The sequence below is a fragment of the Gobio gobio genome (assembly GCF_949357685.1).
Source record: "Gobio gobio genome assembly, chromosome: 15".
In the NCBI taxonomy this organism is placed as follows: domain Eukaryota; kingdom Metazoa; phylum Chordata; class Actinopteri; order Cypriniformes; family Gobionidae; genus Gobio; species Gobio gobio.
The window spans coordinates 30355040-30374977 of record NC_137108.1 but is presented as its reverse complement, the minus strand read 5'-3'; the positions used below and the strand labels follow the sequence as shown (position 1 = coordinate 30374977).

Sequence of the window (19938 nt, the reverse complement as noted above, 5' to 3'; positions counted from 1 at the left end):
GCTTCCACTCTCCCTTCGTTCTTCCGTCACACTCTATGACTTCAGGCAGAGTTCAGATTCCACTTTAGCCGCTATTCACCATTGATTTTCTGCCTTCTGCTCAATGTCCAGCTCTTTACACGTCCATCCCTTAATACCCACCTCCCCTCCCCGTCCATACCTCACTACCTCTCTTTTCTCTTTCTTTCTCTTGTGCCATTCCTCACTACCTCTCTTTAATCCCTCGATTCCTTGCTAACTCTCTTTTCTTTCTCTATTTCTTTCTCTTTTCTGTCTATATGAACATCTGCCTTGCTGATTCAATCGCAATGGTCAGCCTAGATCTATTGCCGCTTATTCCTGATGTTAAAGGATTAGTTCACCCAAAATTGAATATTCTGTCTCCCTCATGTTTTTCCAGACCTGCATGATACAAATACATTGAAAGACAATTGCTTGTAAAATTATGCAAAATAACCCTAAAGGCTTCATAAAAGTGGTATGACTCGTGGGTCATATTCTAAGTCTTCTGAATTCCTGTATTGTAAGCTTTGTGGGAGGAACAATTTTTTGACCATTAACTCTCTGGTATTGTTCATTTGGGAGTCACACTTGTGTTGTTCAAGGTAAAACGTGACAGAATACCTGAAATGTAACTTTTTTCTGTAAAATCAATGAAATATATTTTTGTTCCATATTTTTTCTTTTGTATTTTGACAGAATTTGATGTTACTAATTAATATTTATGCAATAATTATGATGTAAATAATTACATTTCTTCTCATTCTTTAAAATTATTTTTCTAAAATAGTGACAATGTCTGTAAAATCCATTTTTGAAGGCAGATTAGTGTCATCTGGTGGGGGTAAAAAAATATCTTTAAAAACATCTTTAATTCCATGGTGTAACCTCTTGATTCCTATATAGCTCAATTTAAAGAAGCTTGTCAATTCTATTGTTGTTTTTAGACATAGAAACTTACTTTTATTAGGTAATGGATTTGGATATATGTTTAAACATTCCAGAGACTACTTTTGTCAAGGTTTAGATATTTTTTGTTTGAAATGTTGATTTGAAGTGTCAGTTTTTCAATTAATTTTACTACAGTTAAACCTGAACTCAGAGAAAGACATTTTGTTACATAGACTATCAAAATTCAATAAAAATGTAACAAATTGAAAAGCAATTATTTATCAGTGCTTAATCAAGAAGCCTAATGTCTAATCTGATTTCAACCTCTTATTTGAGTCTTCTGACTTGATTTTGTCATATCGTTACAGCCACAACAGTTAATTTGTGTGTATAATAGTGTTGTCTGTGTTTGTTTTGTTGATGCCCCTTTCTTGCTGTCCATTTTTTATTTTATTTTATTGCATAGTGGCTGAATTATTGATTATATTTCACGCATTTGCACAAACTTGCTTTGACTTTTTGTCAATTGATTTGTAGATTGTACCCCCCAAACATTGCTCTTTCATATTTTTCGTACTGTATATTAATTTCCTATGGTGGTCATTTCTGACTGTGAACCGCACAAATTTGACTATATTTTTTTATATAGCTTTTTCGAATCACAAAAGACAGAGTTTCGTACCATTCTGATGAAGGCGATTTTTAAAATTTCAAACATTCGAATTCAAAACACTAGCCTAGAGGGTTAAGTCAGTCGGGAACTTGATCTCAAGAATCAGATCAGTTCATTTAGTTAACAAATAATTTCGTTTTTGTGATATGGATTACCAAATCAAAATATTAGACTGATTTCTGAAGAATCGTATGACACTTAAGACTGCAGTATATGGCTGCTAAAAATTCAGCTTTGCCGTAATAGGAATAAATTACATTTTAAAATATAATCAGATAGATTTAGCAATATTTCTGCATTTACTGTATTTTTGAAGAACAGTAGTGTGCATTTTAGAATCTATTGTTTGCTTCACACTAGCAGTTACAAAATTTAATTTTGGCCGTAATGCATTTCTGATTACCTCCGAATGTGATTTAGTGGTCAAATCCCTTTCAGTGGATGCTATTAAGTTGGCTCGTCTTTTCTTCCTCAGTACCCTTTATAATTTTATTCTTCAGTATTTTTCTCCCTCTTTCCATATGTCAGTTCTTCTTATTTCTCTCCATCAGCTTTTTCTTCCTCTCTTCATCCTTCAGTACATCTCTTTTTATACTTCATTACCTACATCCTTTGTCCTGTATTGATCTGGACAGTATTGATTGGGCTTTGAGTGCATGGCCATTAATAGCCATTAATAATCTTACATATAATGATTTGTCATGCTTATGTTATGATACATATATGCTCCAACCTCTTGCTTTTGTGAATAGACAATCACACTTTATTGATTGAAGAAAGAAAAATTCGGAAGGCATTTCATCAGCTTTTGTTCTGTGAGGCAATATAGATCTTGTCTGTCACAATGTTACTGCAGCGTTAGTAAAGTGTCTCGTTCAGCCATTGGTGCAAAATGACCAGTTTTGAGTGTCTCATTTCTTTGTCTGTAACTTACCATCGCCTCTAGCAAAACCCATGAAAAACACATTCACAGTGACACACCTTTTATGTGGCCTTGATAAACGTATATACACAGTTGAAAAATGTATGTGATAATGTGCATAAATAATCCAATCTAAAAATATTACATATTGTGCCTTTAAGGAGACATGGCTTCAGGGTGCCCCAAGGCCAAAATAATAAACAAAATAGACTTTTAAATAAAACATGAATAAATAAGCTAATCGGGGAAACTAAAATTACAAAGAAACCTCCCTAACTCCCTATACATAAACAAATCACAAAATAATTTAAAATGAATGGCAAGACACCCCCACGCTCCTAAAAAAGAAGTAAGAGTTTAATAAAATCATCACGGGTTGCCTTGTGCACAGCTATGGCATATGATAGTGCTGCCCACAAGGCAATTGCGCCTTCATAACAGCTTTTATCAGTTCTTTTGTCTTTGGGTTGTTATATTTCTCACCGATTTTTGCTCGTTCTAATGATCGTCAGATACCAATAAAGTAGCACAGTAAGGATTACATTTATATGAATGCTTTAGTGAGAGAGCGATTGCGTGTGAATTAATTCTACTTGGCACCGTCTCTCTAGTAATAGTGAAGCTGTGGGTTTTAGTTACTAAGAAATATATGCTAGAACATATCAGTTTCAAATCTATTTTACTGATAAATCACAGAACAGTGTTGACAATACATTTCTGCACTACTAAATGTTTGTGTGCGCGATGTGCGAGCTACTGTCTTTATGTGTGTGTGTGTTCCAATGCAACATGCATTAGTTTAGAGCGGCGATTAACTTGCGTGTACAATAAGCTGTTTAAAACGTGCACTCTCCCGATCAATTTTAAGCATCCAGATGGTATAATCAAACATGTCTTGTGGAGCGCTCTTAAGCTGCGTTTCCACCGCAGGAACTTCCCCAGGAACTAGGAACTTTGGGGTGGTACTCGGTGTGTTTCGACCGCAGGAACCAGGGTCTAAATGAAGTTCTGAGTAAATATTTCCCCCTCCAAACGGCCCTGCTCCCAAGGTAGTACTTTTTCAAAGTTCAGGAACTTTCGGGGGTGGGACTTGGGCGTTGAACATGCTGACTGGTTGAACTCACGCAGCATTTTATTTCAACCGGCATTTTTAAAAGTCTTTTGCGAGGTTCGTTCTGCGTTCAGTAAATATTAGTCTTGCTCTTTCTGTCCGATGGCGCGCGTTCGTCTCAGCCATCTCACAGTCAATGTCCGTAATAGCTGATAATAACTTACGCTGTCTTATTTTAAATCTAGCTTTACAAGCTTTCAGAATACGCTTTAGTATCAGTGCTTGTCTCTTTTCCGCCGTTTTGTTAATGACCTCTTTTGTAAACCAGTACATAACCAGCAAAAGGAGTGCTGCTTGAATCTCCTCCACATCTCCTACTTGTTATTGTTGCAGACAGTGTCGCACAAAAGTGATAACTGTCCGTCGGTGACTGGGAGGAACAGTCGCTTGCAGTCCTACATCACCAAACTAATTTGCCTAATCTTCACGTTACTTTAGACCGCAGTGGAAACGCAGACAGTAGCAGGTCTGGGATTCCTGTAAAAAAAGTTCCTGGTACAAATTGTTCCGGGTAATTTCGGTGGAAACAGGGCTTTAGAGTGTGCATTTATTTGTCATTTTAACTGAAACAGAGCGTAAAAGTGGACTTCTAAGGATAAGATTTCTTATCCTGTTGCGCCCTCTATAGGCCATGACCAACGACTAATCGACATCAAGCTTAAAGTGCCCCATACAGGGAGTGCAGAATTATTAGGCACGTTGATTTTCTGATCATATTTTTTTTCCAGGCACATTTGACCAATTCCAAACCACAGTAATCCTAATAACTACTATTGATTTAGTATTTAATAATGTATAAGTGATATATAATTGTTCATGAAGGCTGGAAATGAAAAACACCTTATATTCAGGTGTGCAGAATTATTAGGCATGTTTTCTTTTACAGATAAATTGAGCCAAAAAAGAGATTTAACTCAGACTGAAAAGTCAAAAAGTATTAAATGCCCATGAGAAGGATGCAATACTAATGCAATACTAGACATTGCAGTTAAGGCGTGACCATTGTACAGTGAAATGCTCGTTGGGTCAGCAGGGTCAGACAAAAACAGGTGGTGAAGAAAAGACACCTGTTAACTGCAAAAGAATTAAGAATTAAGGTGAAGAATTAAGGGTGAAACCATCAGGAACCCTTTAGTCTCCAGCGCCACCATTTTCCAGAGCTGCAACCTACCTGGAGTCTCCAGAAGTGCAAGGTGTCAGGATCTCAGAGACTTCAGTTAGGTAAAGAATCCTAAAAAATGACCCCCACTAAATAAGAATCACAAGCTGAAGTGTTGTAAAATACATGAAGCCTGCTTTTTTATAGGCTTTAAAGGTTTTATAGGTTGAGAGTGACTCTTGAAGGACCAGCACCACATCCTCTAGTACCACTGTTTGAAGAATTCATCTTCCAGAATCTGGCAGTACGTTTTGGGAGTTCATTTTAGTCCATCCTGAAGTCCGTTTTGCAGAGATGGACTAAAAATGAACTCCCAAAATGTACTGCCAGATTCTGGAAGATGAATTCTTCAAACAGTGGTACTAGAGGATGTGGTGCTGGTCCTTCAAGAGTCACTCTCAACCTATCTGTCCATAAAGCCTATAAAAAAGCAGGCTTCATGTATTTTACAACACTTCAGCTTGTGATTCTTATCTAGTGGGGGTCATTTTTTAGGATTCTTTACCTAACTGAAGTCTCTGAGATCCTGACACCTTGCACTTCTGGAGACTCCAGGTAGGTTGCAGCTCTGGAAAATGGTGGCGCTGGAGACTAAAGGGTTCCTGATGGTTTCACCCTTAATTCTTCACCTTAATTCTTAATTCTTTTGCAGTTAACAGGTGTCTTTTCTTCACCACCTGTTTTTGTCAGATCCTGCTGACCCAACGAGCATTTCACTGTCCAATGGTCATGCCTTAACTGCAATGTCTAGTATTGCATTAGTATTGCATCCTTCTCATGGGCATTTAATATTTTTTGACTTTTCAGTCTGAGTTAAATCTCTTTTTTGGCTCAATTTATCTGTAAAAGAAAACATGCCTAATAATTCTGCACACCTGAATATAAGGTGTTTTTCATTTCCAGCCTTCATGAACAATTATATATCACTTATACATTATTAAATACTAAATCAATAGTAGTTATTAGGATTACTGTGGTTTGGAATTGGTCAAATGTGCCTGGAAAAAAAATATGATCAGAAAATCGACGTGCCTAATAATTCTGCACTCCCTGTATATGGATTTTTGAAAATTACCTTTCATGTAGTGTGTAACATGGTTGTAACATAGTAAGAGTCGACTCTCAGTCAATTAAATTGATCGTTTTTTAAATGAGTCCGATGCCGTTTCGTTGTGACGTCAAGACGAAACATAGCATATTGCCCGTCCACTTATTGAGCGCGCAGACACCAGGGAAATCTTGAACCACCTCAAACACTGCAGATTGTCTGTCATTCTTACTACTTTGAGTAAAGATAAAGGATGGGGTGAGATTTGTTTTGCAAACTTTAATGTTACATCAGTCATTCACTAGTGTTGGATTACAAATTTAAGAAAGTACATTGTATTTACAAATTTAAGATAGATAATAATTCTGGGGGTTTTCCAGCAGGAGATTTCCTGCTGGGCCTGTTTTACAGTGAGCATTTGAGGTATAAAGGAAGATTGTTGAGTTTCCAGCAGGAGATTTCTGCCGGACCTGTTTTCAGACTCTCACCGACACTCTATGCATTTTAATAGTTATGCTGATTAGGAGTATTGGTGATACTCTGTCTGGGCGGGTTTTCCCAAAACCTGTATATTTAATTAACATGCTTTGTTCAATCTCAATGTAAATCCTTCCCCCTTTTGGAATGTATATAACCTATCAGGTATGCTGTTTGAGTCAGACTGTTTTCGGACGACCTGCAGCACAGAGAGTTCTCATTAAAAGAATAACTTCTGTTTGATCCCGACGTCTCCTGGTCTTCATCTTCTGAGTTTTCCTAAACTTTAGAAGAGAAAAGTTCACAACACTAGTCTAGAAATCTAGACGCACCCTAGCGGCAGCAAATGTAATACGGCAAAGAACGGCACTGAAGTCATTCTTAAGAAAGGAAGATGTGTTCGGAGTTTTGCGGACCGGATATGTCGAAAGTTTAATCTATCAACTAGCTCCGCTTCCCCTTCCTCTTTGCTTTGGTTCAGGGGTCTCAAACTCGCAGCCCGTGGGATAATATTTTGTGGCCTCCTACTTGACATCAAAGTTTAGTGTTAGTGCGCCCCGCACGTTGCTCTGAAAAGCACCTTTTTGCTGAGTCGTTGCGTATGCAGCGCTTGCCAGGCTTGCTGCCTTCTTTGTGTGCGTGTGTGTGTGTGAGAGAGAGAGAGAGAGAGAGAGAGAGAGAGAGAGAGATGGCTCGCCCCTCCCTCATGCAGTATAATTGGTTGACACTGCGTGATTGACAGGAACAGACGAACAAAGCTGATCAGACAGTCGAAACGAATGTGTTCTAACAGCGCTCGTCAATGTCAAAATGATTGAGAGGGCCAATCAAATCAAAGTAGGCGGGTTTACGTTCTCTTTTGGCTCGTGCACACTGCACAGTCTTCACACACAGACGAGCGCGCCAATCTATCGCTTAATGCCGTTGCGAAGAGAGACTCTATTCTTTCCGGTGAAATCACAAAACAAAATATTGTTTACAAATAGTCCCAAAAAGATTATTTCCCAACTAGAATTAGACCTAGAATTTCGTTCACTGTTCTGTTTGACCTTGCTTTGAATTAGTCTATTATTTAAAATGAAATTTAAATCATTCACTATTTCATATTACATGATTTAATTTCTATAGGCTATATTTAAAAAAATAGAGTAGGCAAGAGAAGCCTATGTTCTGAAGAACAGTTCATGTTCAGAAGAAACATTCATGTTGAAGAACTGTTAATAATAAAGATTGAAAAGATTGGATCAGTTGTGCTACTTTTTTTTGGAATACTTGATGCGGCCCAGCCTGACCCAGAGTCTACCTCCAGCGCCCCCCCGGTAAAATGAGTTTGAGACCCCTGCTCTGGTTAGTTGTAGCGCTATCCTATTGTGTGCAGAGGGAATTTGAAAGACAACCGTTTCTCCCGCCCCTCGAATTGAGCCCTGCCAATGGTGTGTTCCCAGATCTTGATGTGGGTCTGGCCAATAAGAGCAGAGTAGCTCACAGAAATTAGGAATTAAGAGAGACTGATTCATCCATTGAGTCGTTTGAGAATCATTGAACAATGTGGTGATGTGAGAAAATGAAATTTTTTGTCCATTGATTCATGCAAACCTGTTGTTGGAGGCCTCCAAAACTAAATTAGGAAACTTTAAAATAGCATAATAGGGGCACTTTAAAGCATCATGGCAGAGCATTAAAGTCCACTAGTCTGTGCAACCCCTATGAGATAGCAGGCAATGTGAATCGTGTATTTGATTGTATGTTTTAGATCAAAGCCAGCTATTAGGTGCTGTCTCATTGTTTACAAGTTTTACAACGCAGGGGTCAAATGTCAGTATAAAAATATTCTAGTAAGTGTCTCAAACTTTCATTATGCAAAACAGGACATATAAAACAAATATTTCGCCCATATGTATAAGATAACTTTATGACAACCAGATGTAAATCACTGTTAGTGTGAATAATGCTTAAAGGAACACTCCACTTTTTTGGAAAATAGGCTCATTTTAGAAGTCCCCTAGAGTTAAATAGTTGAGTTTTACCGTTTTTGAATCCATTCAGCCGATCTTTGTATCTGGCGGTAGCACTTTTAGCATAGCTTAACATACATCATTGATTCTGATCAGTCCATTAGCATCTCATTCAAAAAATGACCAAAGACACTTTCAATATTTTCCCTATTTAAAACTTGACTCTTCTACAGTTACATCGTGTGCTAAGACCAACTGAAAATGAAAAGTTGCGATTTTCTACACCTGTATGGCTAGGAACTACTTTCTCATTCCTGCGTAATAGTCGCGGATCTTCGCGGCTGAACCATGGCTGCAGGCCACTACATAGACAGCAATTTAATTAACACTTTCAAGGCCCAGAAAGGTAGCAAAAATATTGTTAAAATTGCAATCTCAGTTAATTGTATAGTAGATTGATGGTTTATAAATGTACTTTATAACCTACCAGTCTGCTTGTATTTCTGCTCTCACAGTTGAGTGAGAGTCACAGAGCGTCTTTTGTTCAGTGCCTTATGTGTGTTTGTTCTTTTAGCTCAGGTCTGTAGTTTGATGTATTAGGAACCATTCTCGTCTCTTGAGACATAGGAAGGTGTTATCACTGTGCTCTTAGAGAAATCACTTATTGTGGACACAAGCACCCACACGGGATTGGAGGCACTTATTCATCTATATTCACACTGAAAACTCTATCCTGCCTTTTGTTATCACTCTTTTTGCACTCTTATTGTCCCATTTTGATGCACAGAAGTGTTTGAAAGTTGACCTTTACCTTTGATGTAAGGTGTGGGTGTGTGATTGAGAAAGTTAAGAACCAAGGCAGTGAGAGGATATGGTAGCTATACATTAAATACTGAAATCAGTTTGTCCTTCCTGGTTCAAAGTAAATACATTGAAAATGAAATGATATTTTTATTACATGCTTTACTTGTTTGAAGTACCATTATTTTGTTACAATTGAACTCCTTTGTAAATGTCTTTGTTGGGTCTTTAACTGCATGTTGTCATTTTAGCATCAGTCAGTAAGATTTGGATTTCAGTGACATTCGGCAGGATACATTTGTTACGCCAGTAGGTGTCTTTTTGTTTTATGAATGAATAATTTACTCATGACTCAGTTTATTCAGTTTGTTCACCAACATAATATCATGTTAAAGGTTGGATCTAGAAATGAAATGGTCCTTCGAGGCCAAACTCGAATGCTTTTTGAAATATCTGATTCGTTCTAGTGAGTTGGTTTGATGATTTTTTCAGAAACATGAAAAATTCAAATCCCTGTGCAGAAGTGCTGAATTTTAGGTCTTATATTCTTAAATTCAGACTGCAAAGTCACAACTCGGGTAAACTTTCTTTTGCTGTAGGTTAAACACTGGTGTATGCCTTCAAGGGAGGAAAAGGATGTGTAGGTATGTGCGTGCGTGTGTGCGTGTGTGTGCGTGTGTGTGTGTGTGTGTATTTGTGTGTACCGTGCAGATATAAATGACTATCTGTCAGCTGGACAGTAAGGTCAGTTGTGGATCAGGAGTCAGTTCAGCCCAGCCGTTCATCAGAGGAGAGAGGTACAGAACAAGAGTGAGAGATACGGCCTGAGGAGAGTGATTTAGGGACAGTGGGAGGAGTCCTTGATGGTAATCTGAATGATGAAAGAAGGCAGAGAAAGAGGGAAGGACAGACACAAACACAATCACATTCATTACTTTCAACACCCAAATGCCTACTACACAGTGTATGTGTCAGGTTTTGTCTGAATTCTTAGGACCATTCAATGGCAAATATATATGTATGCAAATATCTGAATTTATTTATCTAAATGAAGAATTATAGATCTAAATAAAAAAAAATCATTTTGTTTATAAAATATATTGATAATAATAATTTGGAATTAGTGGCTAAAGAAGAATTACGGGCTAGAAAAAAATCAATAGCTATCCCCGCTGTGTGTGTGTGCGTGGTGTGTGTACAGGTATATGAGGGCACAAATGTGTATAATGACATGGGTATTACAACATAAACATGGTTTATGAGGACACTTCCTGTGTAAACCACATATTGAAGTGTGTGTGTGTGTGTGTGTGTGTGTGTGTGTGTGTGTGTGTGTGTGTGTGTGTGTGTGTGTGTGTGTGTGTGTGTGTGTGTGTGTGTGTGTGTGTGTGTGTGTGTGTGTGTGTGTGTGTGTGTGTGTGTGTGTGTGTGTGTGTGTGTGTGTGTGTGTGTGTGTGTGTGTGTGTGGGCATGTTTTTGTGAAATATCAGGACACAAATGTGTATAATGACATGGGTATGACACAGGTATTACAAAAAGAGGGTGAAATATGAGGACGTTCCCCATGTCCTCACTTTTCAAAATGCTTATAAATCACACAGAAGTTTTTTTTCACAGAAAGTGAACTGCACAGTCTCCTGTGAGGGCTAGGTTTAGGGGCAGGGGCAGTGTAAGGGGATAGAAAATACGGTTTGTACGGTATAAAAACCATTACGCCTATGGAATGTCCTCACATTTCACAAAAACAAACGTGTGTGTGTGTGTGTGTGTGTGTGTGTGTGTGTGTGTGTGTGTGTGTGTGTGTGTGTGTGTGTGTGTGTGTGTGTGTGTGTGTGTGTGTGTGTGTGTGTGTGTGTGTGTGTGTGTGTGTGTGTGTGTGTGTGTGTGTGTGTGTGTGTGTGTGTGTCGTGTGTGTCGTGTGTGGTTGAGAGGTTGGGCATCAGTTGCACAGCCGTGTGTGAAATTCTTTTTTGTGCTGGTTCCCAATTGAGTTAGATGGCCATAGCAGGAGATCACAGACTCTTTTCTGCTCTCTCCAACACACACACACACACACACACACACTATCAACTCCTCCAACCAATTTTCTTTTTTTAAAGCTGTGGAGAAGGTAGATATCTTGGATGAAGTGGAAGACACACTTTATCCAACAGTAGCTTCCTCTGAGGAACATTTCTGTGTACATGTTTGAGAGCTTATTAAAGGATGTAAAGATGAGGAGATTAAGTGATGGGTGGACTTTTGGTTTGTGGAAAGTGTTTTTGACACTGTATGTGTGTGTGTGTGTGTGTGTGTGTGTGTGTGTGTGTGTGTGTGTGTGTGTGTGTGTGTGTGTGTGTGTGTGTGTGTGTGTGTGTGTGTGTGTGTGTGTGTGTGTGTGTGTGTGTGTGTGTGTGTGTGTGTGTGTGTGTGTGTGTGTGTGTGTGTGTGTGTGTGTGTGTGTGTGTGTGTGTGTGTGTGTGTGTGTGTGTGTGTGTGTGTGTGTGTGTGTGTGTGTGTGTGTTAGTTAGTGGCTGATGGAGTGTAACTCTTATCGGGACTGGAGATCAAGTCTCAGTAATTACAGGGTGGAACTCCAGATGGTGGCTGTTGCTGAAGTAACACATTAGAGGGAGCGCCATCCTCCTCTAGATTGATTAAATAAACACAGCTCAGATGTGTGAATCCAAATCGCAGGAGCTGTGGCACAAGTGTTTCTCAATTCATTTATTTATTCGCAGAGGGAGTGGGCGGAGTGGTACAGGGTCATTCTCTGTATGCTGTGCTTTTTCTATCCCTGTGGAAGATCATCTCGGTGAAATTGCTCCCAGGAGGATTATGTGTTAAATTTAGATATATATTTACACAAAATATTGAAGATATATGTATATATATATTGAATATATATAAGGCGGTTTAATTATTTTCCTATCATCTATCTATCTATCTATCTATCTATCTATCTATCTATCTATCTATCTATCTATCTATCTATCTATCTATCTATCTGTCTATCTGTCTATCTGTCTGTCTGTCTGTCTGTCTGTCTGTCTGGCCGTCACTTTATTTGCCATTCTATCCGTCATTTTTTGAATATAACAAATAAATGCACTACATTTGTTATACATTTTAATGTCATTTTTATGAATAATTTATTTTGATTTGTCTTTTCCTCTCTTTTTCTTAAGCACTCACTAATTTTAGTCACTCTCAATGTGAATACTGAGAGCATTAGAGAGCTAATGAATATGCTCACCAAAATAGCATTTAAGATCTACTTCGTTTTTTAAATACTTGAGATAAGAGCTTAAAAAAATCGTTCTAATTCTCAGAACCAAGCATGGTACATTTACCTAGAAATGTTTGCCCCGGTACAAATTGGTATATTAATTTGAGTGCTGAACCTGGAATTTAATGTAACGGTCGCAATGATCATCCAAGGTAGCTATCCACTCCTGTTATGCATTAACCAGTATATAACAAATCATTCAAAAGACATTTAAATGTTCCAGTCCTGTGAGCCAATGTGAGTTTAATGTGTAAGTGTTGCTTTATCGTCACAATTAACCTTGATATCCGGCAGCGAAAAGGCCGGACAGTACATGCACACACATCAACATTGTGTTAAAATGCCCTCATGGGCCTAACTAAACCTGTGTGGCCAGTGGTTGTAATGTTTGTGCGAGTGTGTGTGAAGGTCAGATGTGTAGAGCAGGTAGGAGATTCAGAGTCTCCTGAGGGCTTATGATCGGTCCGTAAATGAGATCCCACGAGGCCTAGAGAGCCCAGTCGCTGTTGCTTAGCGACCGTTCCCACGGCTCTGAGGGTGATATAAGGGAGCAACCGGCTGCCCACTGACAATATGTGTGTGTGAGATGACCTGGTTAGTCTGTGAGTGTGAAGGACTCTGTGGTTCCGCTCCTGTGGGAGTTAAAATAAGGTTCTATGGTGCTAAAACTCATTAAATAAAAAGAAGGAAAGAGAGGAAAGAACAGCGGAGGAGAGGTTGATAAGTTGTGGGGTCACTTTCTCCAGCCTTTTAAATGACTGCTCTTTCATGTATTAATAAGAAATGTGCTTTCTTAATTAAAGTCTGCTTGTTAGAGTAGACAGAACTTCTGCGTCTGCATGATTACAGTTCACTGAAGAGAGGTCTGTACCCCAAGCGCACTGCTAATACCTCATAAGGAATGACCTTTTAAAAAAATTGTGTGCATTAGTCATTCTCACATGACGCTTTCTGAAAGTTGAGGAAGTTTGTACAGTAAGCTCTCTTCATAGCTCTTTGACTGAGTGCAAATCTGTCTGGCGTCTGTGCTCTTTTTAGCTTTGTCATCATTAACCGCGGATTCAAGTGATCTTTAATTACTCAAATAATATTTTAGGATTTTTTTGTCATTCAAATGAATAATAAGTTGATAAAAAAAGCAGAGGAAGATAACTTCAAATGTGCATGTAGCCAACTTTTATACATTTTATAAAGCTTTTTGTTTTAATTTTTAAATATTTGATAAATATTTTATATTTGTTTATCAATTGTATTATTATTATAGTCACTTTTATTTTTATGGTTTTTCCTAGTATAACTTACCATTAATGTGTAGTGTATAATGTAAGCAACATGCATTAGAAAATACACTCTTAAGGCCTGTCCACGCCAAGAACGGTAACTATAAAGATAACTATATTAACATCCTCACCAATGCACGATAACGTTGTGTTTATGCTAAGTGTGCTGCAGTTTTGTCGGCTGCCACTTTAAATTCTCAAGCTCTTTAAAGCAGGATAGATTCTGATTGGCTGTCATTGTTTTTATCATTTATCAGCTGAAAAAAAAAAACCCGATATTGTTTCTTTGTGCACTCTAAAAAATGCTGGTTGTTTTAACCCAGTGAATGGGTCGTTTTAACCGTTTGCTTAAAACAACCCAATTGCTGGGTTTGTCCATTGTCAACCCAGCAATTTTTAATGTGTGCCGTTAATATTATAGTTGTGGTGTGGACTCTTCTGTTCTTTTATATTTAGAATGATCTTTATAGATATCGTCTTTGGTGTGCATGAGCGTTTAGACACTTTCTGCATTAAAACATTACTTTATGGATGGTAAAATATTTCAGGCAATTCTTTTTTACTTTGGATTCAAGTCAAACAACAACATGCAATATGAATACATTGCATACTGCTACACTATTCATGGTGTAATTTCAGATTTTCTTGTTGAAATGTTGTTCTTTAATGCATTATCACTTCGTTTGCAGTGAATGCAGTCTTTAGTTATAGAAAAACTATGAAACCCTCACTGGGCTCTATTTTAACGATCTGAGCGCATGGTCTGAAGGTGCACTTAGGGCGTGCCCCGAATCCACTTTTGCTAGTTTAACGACGGAAAAAAAGGTCTGTGCACCAGGTGCATGGTCCAAAAGGGTTGTACATAGTCTCTTAATGAGTCATGGATGTGTTTTGAGTGTAACGTGCAATAAACCAATAAGAGTCGGATCTCCCATTCCCTTTAAAAGCCAGTTGCGCTTGCACCATGGCGTATTCGCTATATACATGGCTGAATTTGCGAGCGGAAAGACTGAACGCTCTCCAGAGAGGAATCCTTTTATATTTAATATTTAAAACTGTTTGTGTGCTGCACATCCCTGTGTGTGTAATAAGCAGAGTGTATGCGCATTGTGCACCCGCCTATAGATGCATATTACTAATGCGCCCTTTAAATAACACAGATTTTTGTTGGTCAGTGGTGCAGTCGTTTTCAGTTGCTTCAAAATAGCAATGCGCCATTACATTTGCTTACATCTGTATGTATTTTGTGCCAATAATCTGCAGTTGATAATCTGAATTGATCATCAGTTAATCGTGAGTATCCCTTGTACTCACATTGGCAGTTGAGCTGAAAGTGTAAATTGTTCAGCTATTAATTGTGATTCTGTTGAAACAGGATGAAATCCTCAGCAAGCTTTTTATATAAACCAAAGGGAGAAAGTGTGAGGCGATCTATTGTTTAGCCATCACTTCGAGAATTGTTTTTTTTATCATGTTCTTTCGGGGGATATTTTACAGTGATAAGAGTTGAGACAGTGTGGGGATTGAATTCTCTTCCTCTCCTGGCAAGCACTCAGTCACTTGCTGAACAATTTCCCACTGATGCAGAGCTTGCCTCGTTTGAGCTTGGAAAGGAGTCACTAATTTGTGGAATTTGCCAGCTGACTTCGCTGGCACTGGACCTTCTTGAAGAAAGATGGAGGGAGAAAGAGAGAGTCCTTGAAAGATGGAGAAATTAGGAGTTTGATAAAAGAAGAATATATAGGAGTGGCACAGGAGGGTTTTGATTTAGTGGTAACTTGTTCACACTGCAAAACATGCCACGCCTGGAGTCAAAGCTGAAATTTCTCTTTTCTCTCTGAACCAACACTGCCACTATTCCTCTGATAATAATCATAAGATCTGTTTTTTTCCCCTCTCTGATCTGTAGCTCTATGTGAAGCTGCGCTGTGAGGACGCACCCATGTTTGAGCATACGGAGCAGCTGTTAGCAGAGCTGAGTGGTGAAGAGCATGGGGCTGATGATGATGATAATGATGAAGCTGGACCTTCTCTAGAGGACATTGAGGATGATTTTATTCAAAGCAGCGATGAAGAAGAAGATGCCATGGATCACTGACTGAATGGTTTTCACTATTGTTTATACTAATTGTCTTCTATGGGCTCGTCCACATAGAATATTAAAACTGAAAGCAGTTGGCTGCATCTTCACAGTTTCCTCCACCTTCTCTCTCCCTCCCTCCCAATTACTTTCCACCTTTTTTTCGCTTTCGATTTGTGTTTGATCTGTCTGACTAAAGCGGGGTGTGTTTTCTGTTTGCCTTTTTTGCATGCTGAGACTGAGAACGATCAGGACATCTGTCAAATTTATCTGGACATTGATCAAGATGGTTTCATAACTTAGCTCATTTATTTCTTCTGTTTTATAAGACTACTTTATAAGACTTGTTGCAAAGTGTTAAAAATGTCAAAATAAAAAATAGAAATACAGGTATTTATAATTACATACAACATTTATTTGATCTTATGTATGGAATGAGAAATGTCTTGAGAAACTGAAATATTTTTAAAACAAACAGCTAACTGTCCATTTACATGCTTATGTTTCCTTGAAATGATGATAGTGTGGAATCATTGTTGTCTCATTCAGACTTCCTTATTACACGAGGTCTTGTGAGAATGTAATCAGTCAGTCCAGAATCTAGCTGGAAGACATTTCATCTTTCAACATATTTGAGTGTTTGCTAATATTCTTTATCTAATGATAAACCTAAGGATCATTCTGGTAATGGATGTGGGAAAGTAGTTGTTGTTTATCTTGATGCAGACCTCAGAAATGTGGTATAATAATGCCACAATCACAGTACATTATTATAATGTGCCTTGATGTTCGTTTGTTTTTGTCTTTTCCGATGCTCTCTGTCTGTCTTTCAGCCTTCACAGAGAACAGTTTCTATGAACTTTTTCACATCAAATATTTCAGAGATGCTACAACAAGCCTCATGAGTTCAAACGAGACATTTGGTTTCATGTTGTGAATTCTAGGCAAATCTCATAATCCGATCACACGAGGCCTGCCAGTTCCCAGCCCTAATGAAGATTCTCAAGGTTTAATTAAGCTTATAGACTTTTAGCTTCTCAAATATGGTGAGCTTTGGATAAAATAGTTATATTTTGGCTAAACTTTTTATTTTATTTATTTATTTTTACAAAAAGGTTTCATGTAACCCTGACATATGCCCATACAACTGAGTTACAGTATAATCCCTATACAGCACCTTTCAAAACGTTTTGGTCGCTATGATTTTGTGTGTGTTGCCAAGGTACAGTAGGGAGAACAAGTATTTGATACACTGCCGATTTTGCAGGTTTTCCTACTTACAAAGCATTTAGAGGTCTGTAATTTTGATCATTGGTACACTTCAACTGTTAGAGAAGGAATCAAAAAAATACAGAAAATCACATTGTATGATTTTTAAATAATTAATTAGCATTTTATTGCATGACATAAGTATTTGATCACCTACCAACTAGTAAGAATTCTGGCTCTCACAGACCTGTTAGTTTTTCTTTAAGAAGCCCTCCGGTTCTCCACTCATTACCTGTATTAACTGCACCTGTTTGAACTCTTAACCTGTATAAAAGACACCTGTCCACACACTCAATCAAACAAATAGACTCCAACCTCTCCACAATGGCCAAGACCAGAGAGCTGTGTAAGGACATCAGGGATAAAATTGTAGACCTGCACAAGGCTGGGATGGGCTACAGGACAATAGGCAAGCAGCTTGGTGAGAAGGCAACAACTGTTGGCGCAATTATTAGAAAATGGAAGAAGTTTAAGATGACGGTCAATCTCCCTCGGTCTGGGGCACTATGCAAGATCTCACCTCGTGGGGCATCAATGATCATTAGGAAGGTGAGGGATCAGCCCAGAACTACACGACAGGACCTGGTCAATGACCTGAAGAGAGCTGGGACCACAGTCTCAAAGAAAACTATTAGTAACACACTACGCCATCATGGATTAAAATCCTGCAGCGCACGCAAGGTCCCCCTGCTCAAGCCAGCGCATGTCCAGGCCCGTCTGAAGTTTGCCAATGACCATCTGGATGATCCAGAGGAGGAATGGGGGAAGGTCATGTGGTCTGATGAGACAAAATAGAGCTTTTAGGTTTAAACTCCACTCGCCATGTTTGGAGGAAGAAGAAAGATGAGTACAACCCCAAGAACACCATCCCAACCGTGAAGCATGGAGGTGAAAACATCTTTCTTTGGGGATGCTTTTCTGCAAAGGGGACAGGACGACTGCACCGGATTGAGGGGAGGATGGATGGGGCCATGTATCGCGAGATCTTGGCCAACAACCTCCTTCCCTCAGTAAGAGCATTGAAGATGGGTCATGGCTGGGTCTTCCTCCATAAGAAGCATCTCAAGATCCTGGAGTGGCCTACACTCTAAAAAAATGCTGTGTTAAAAATAACCTAAGTTGGGTTGAAAATGGACTAACCCAGCAATTGGGTTGTTTTAATCCAGCAGTTGGATTGTTTTAAGCAAATATTTAACCCAACCGCTGGGTTAAAACAACCCAATTGCTGGGTTAGTCCATTTTCAACCCAACTTGGGTTATTGTTAACCCAGCATTTTTTAGAGTGTAGCCAGTCTCCAGACCTGAACCCAATAGAAAATCTTTGGAGGGAGCTGAAAGTCCGTATTGCCCAGCAACAGCCCCGAAACCTGAAGTATGTGTGTTGTGAATAGTTACTATGTGAGGAAAAAATTCAAGTTTACAGAGTTTTAGTGTCAGTAAACTACTATATAAAGTTGAATATAATGTATAATAATGCAATGGGGGAATTTTTGTGGGTCCTGATAATGCCAAATGTCTCATGTTACCAGTAAAATGTGGCCACATTATTTGAAATATATCTAGTAGTGGTGTCAACAATAATCGATTCGGCAATGCATCGCAATGCGGGGCATGCACGATTCAGCATCGATGCGGCTAAGTGCCATAATTGATTATGTCATCGTTTATGTTCTGGCCTTGAGTTGGACAATAAAGTTGTGAAGTTTGAATTACTTCCGGGGTCATAACCACAACAACAATCAAGATGGCTGAGGCGGAGGGAGATTACTGATTAATTAAAACACGTATGTTCACTGCTGGAAAAAGTTGGCTGTTATTATTGCTCTATTTAATTTTAAATGGTTCTAAAGCAGAGAAGAGAAACATTTCTCATTCAAAGCACTGAAAGCAATGATTTATGTTTTCTTTTTCAGGTTTGAAAATGCCATATCCAATACCCTGTACCATTCAATTTTATTTTATTTAATGACATTTATGTCAAAGATACAGGAGAGTGATAATACACACATAGCAGCCAATAAAATATGTTGTTCAATATCTGACTGCTTGTATTGCCTCATGACTGATTAAAAATTTGCCTTGTTGTGTGCAGTAGAATTTTGATGCATTGCAATGCATCGTAGAATCGAATTGAATCGAATCGTTTCCTGGTGAATCGTAATCGAATCGAATTGTGAGGGCAGTCCCAATGCACACCCCTAATATCTAGTCAGTGACAGAGTGCAAGCATATTTGTCTAAAATAATTCTTTATTTTCAGCTTCAGAATCATGAATATTTTTATCCTGGTGTCACCATTGTCCTGTGCATTTGGTTACCAGCACCAAGTCCAAGCCTATTTATTTCCACCCCCAATGTAATATACAATTTAGCATTTTAATAACAGGTCATTTTTTGTTAACCTTTTACCATATGTCTTGGTTTATCGCAGTAATATTGTATCGTGAGTTCAGTATCGAATCGTGACATGAGGGTATCGTTGCACCCTTAGTTATTATGTCTAGATACATGATCGAGTGTTTATATTGTACTTTGTACAGTCACTTTATAGTCTTTTAAGCTTACTGGGTTTTTGAATACCTCAATTAGTTATTACATGGCCTTTAAAGAACAATTTACACAGACAGAGCATGTGGGTGTATTAATAATTCAGTGGAAACACTGACAAGAAGGGAAATGACAGAAAGCAGAATGACTGTATGAATGAAAAACATTTATGCTAAAGCTTGTCAAGTTTGAGATATATGTGTGCTGATAAATCAGTGGCATGTTTAATAATTCCTGAAAGACGAAAAAATTGTGTGGGCTGCAAAATGGATGAAACCTCCTTTTTATATTATTCTTACACAGTGGAGGCCATGATGGGAAGCTCTCTTATAGAAAATCACAACAACAGCTAAATGGAAAGATCGATGATAAATTGGTCACCTGAATAGTAGAGCTCACTGCAGCTGAAGTTACAGTGTCTGCACTTATCAGGTCAGTCTCCATGATATATTTAGTGC

General features: G+C 38.4%; 1 protein-coding gene across 1 annotated transcript in view; it reads left to right on the top strand.

Moving 5' to 3' along the window:
- Nucleotides 1-18973, top strand: part of LOC307138697 (uncharacterized protein) — a 120386-nt gene extending 101413 nt beyond the window's left edge. Inside the window, exon 11 of the mRNA XM_079837212.1 lies at nucleotides 15495-18973. Within this exon, the coding sequence (XP_079693338.1) occupies nucleotides 15495-15683 (189 nt within the window). The 3' untranslated portion in view covers nucleotides 15684-18973. The remainder of the gene's footprint in view (nucleotides 1-15494) is intronic.
- The last annotated feature ends 965 nt before the right edge of the window (nucleotides 18974-19938 follow it).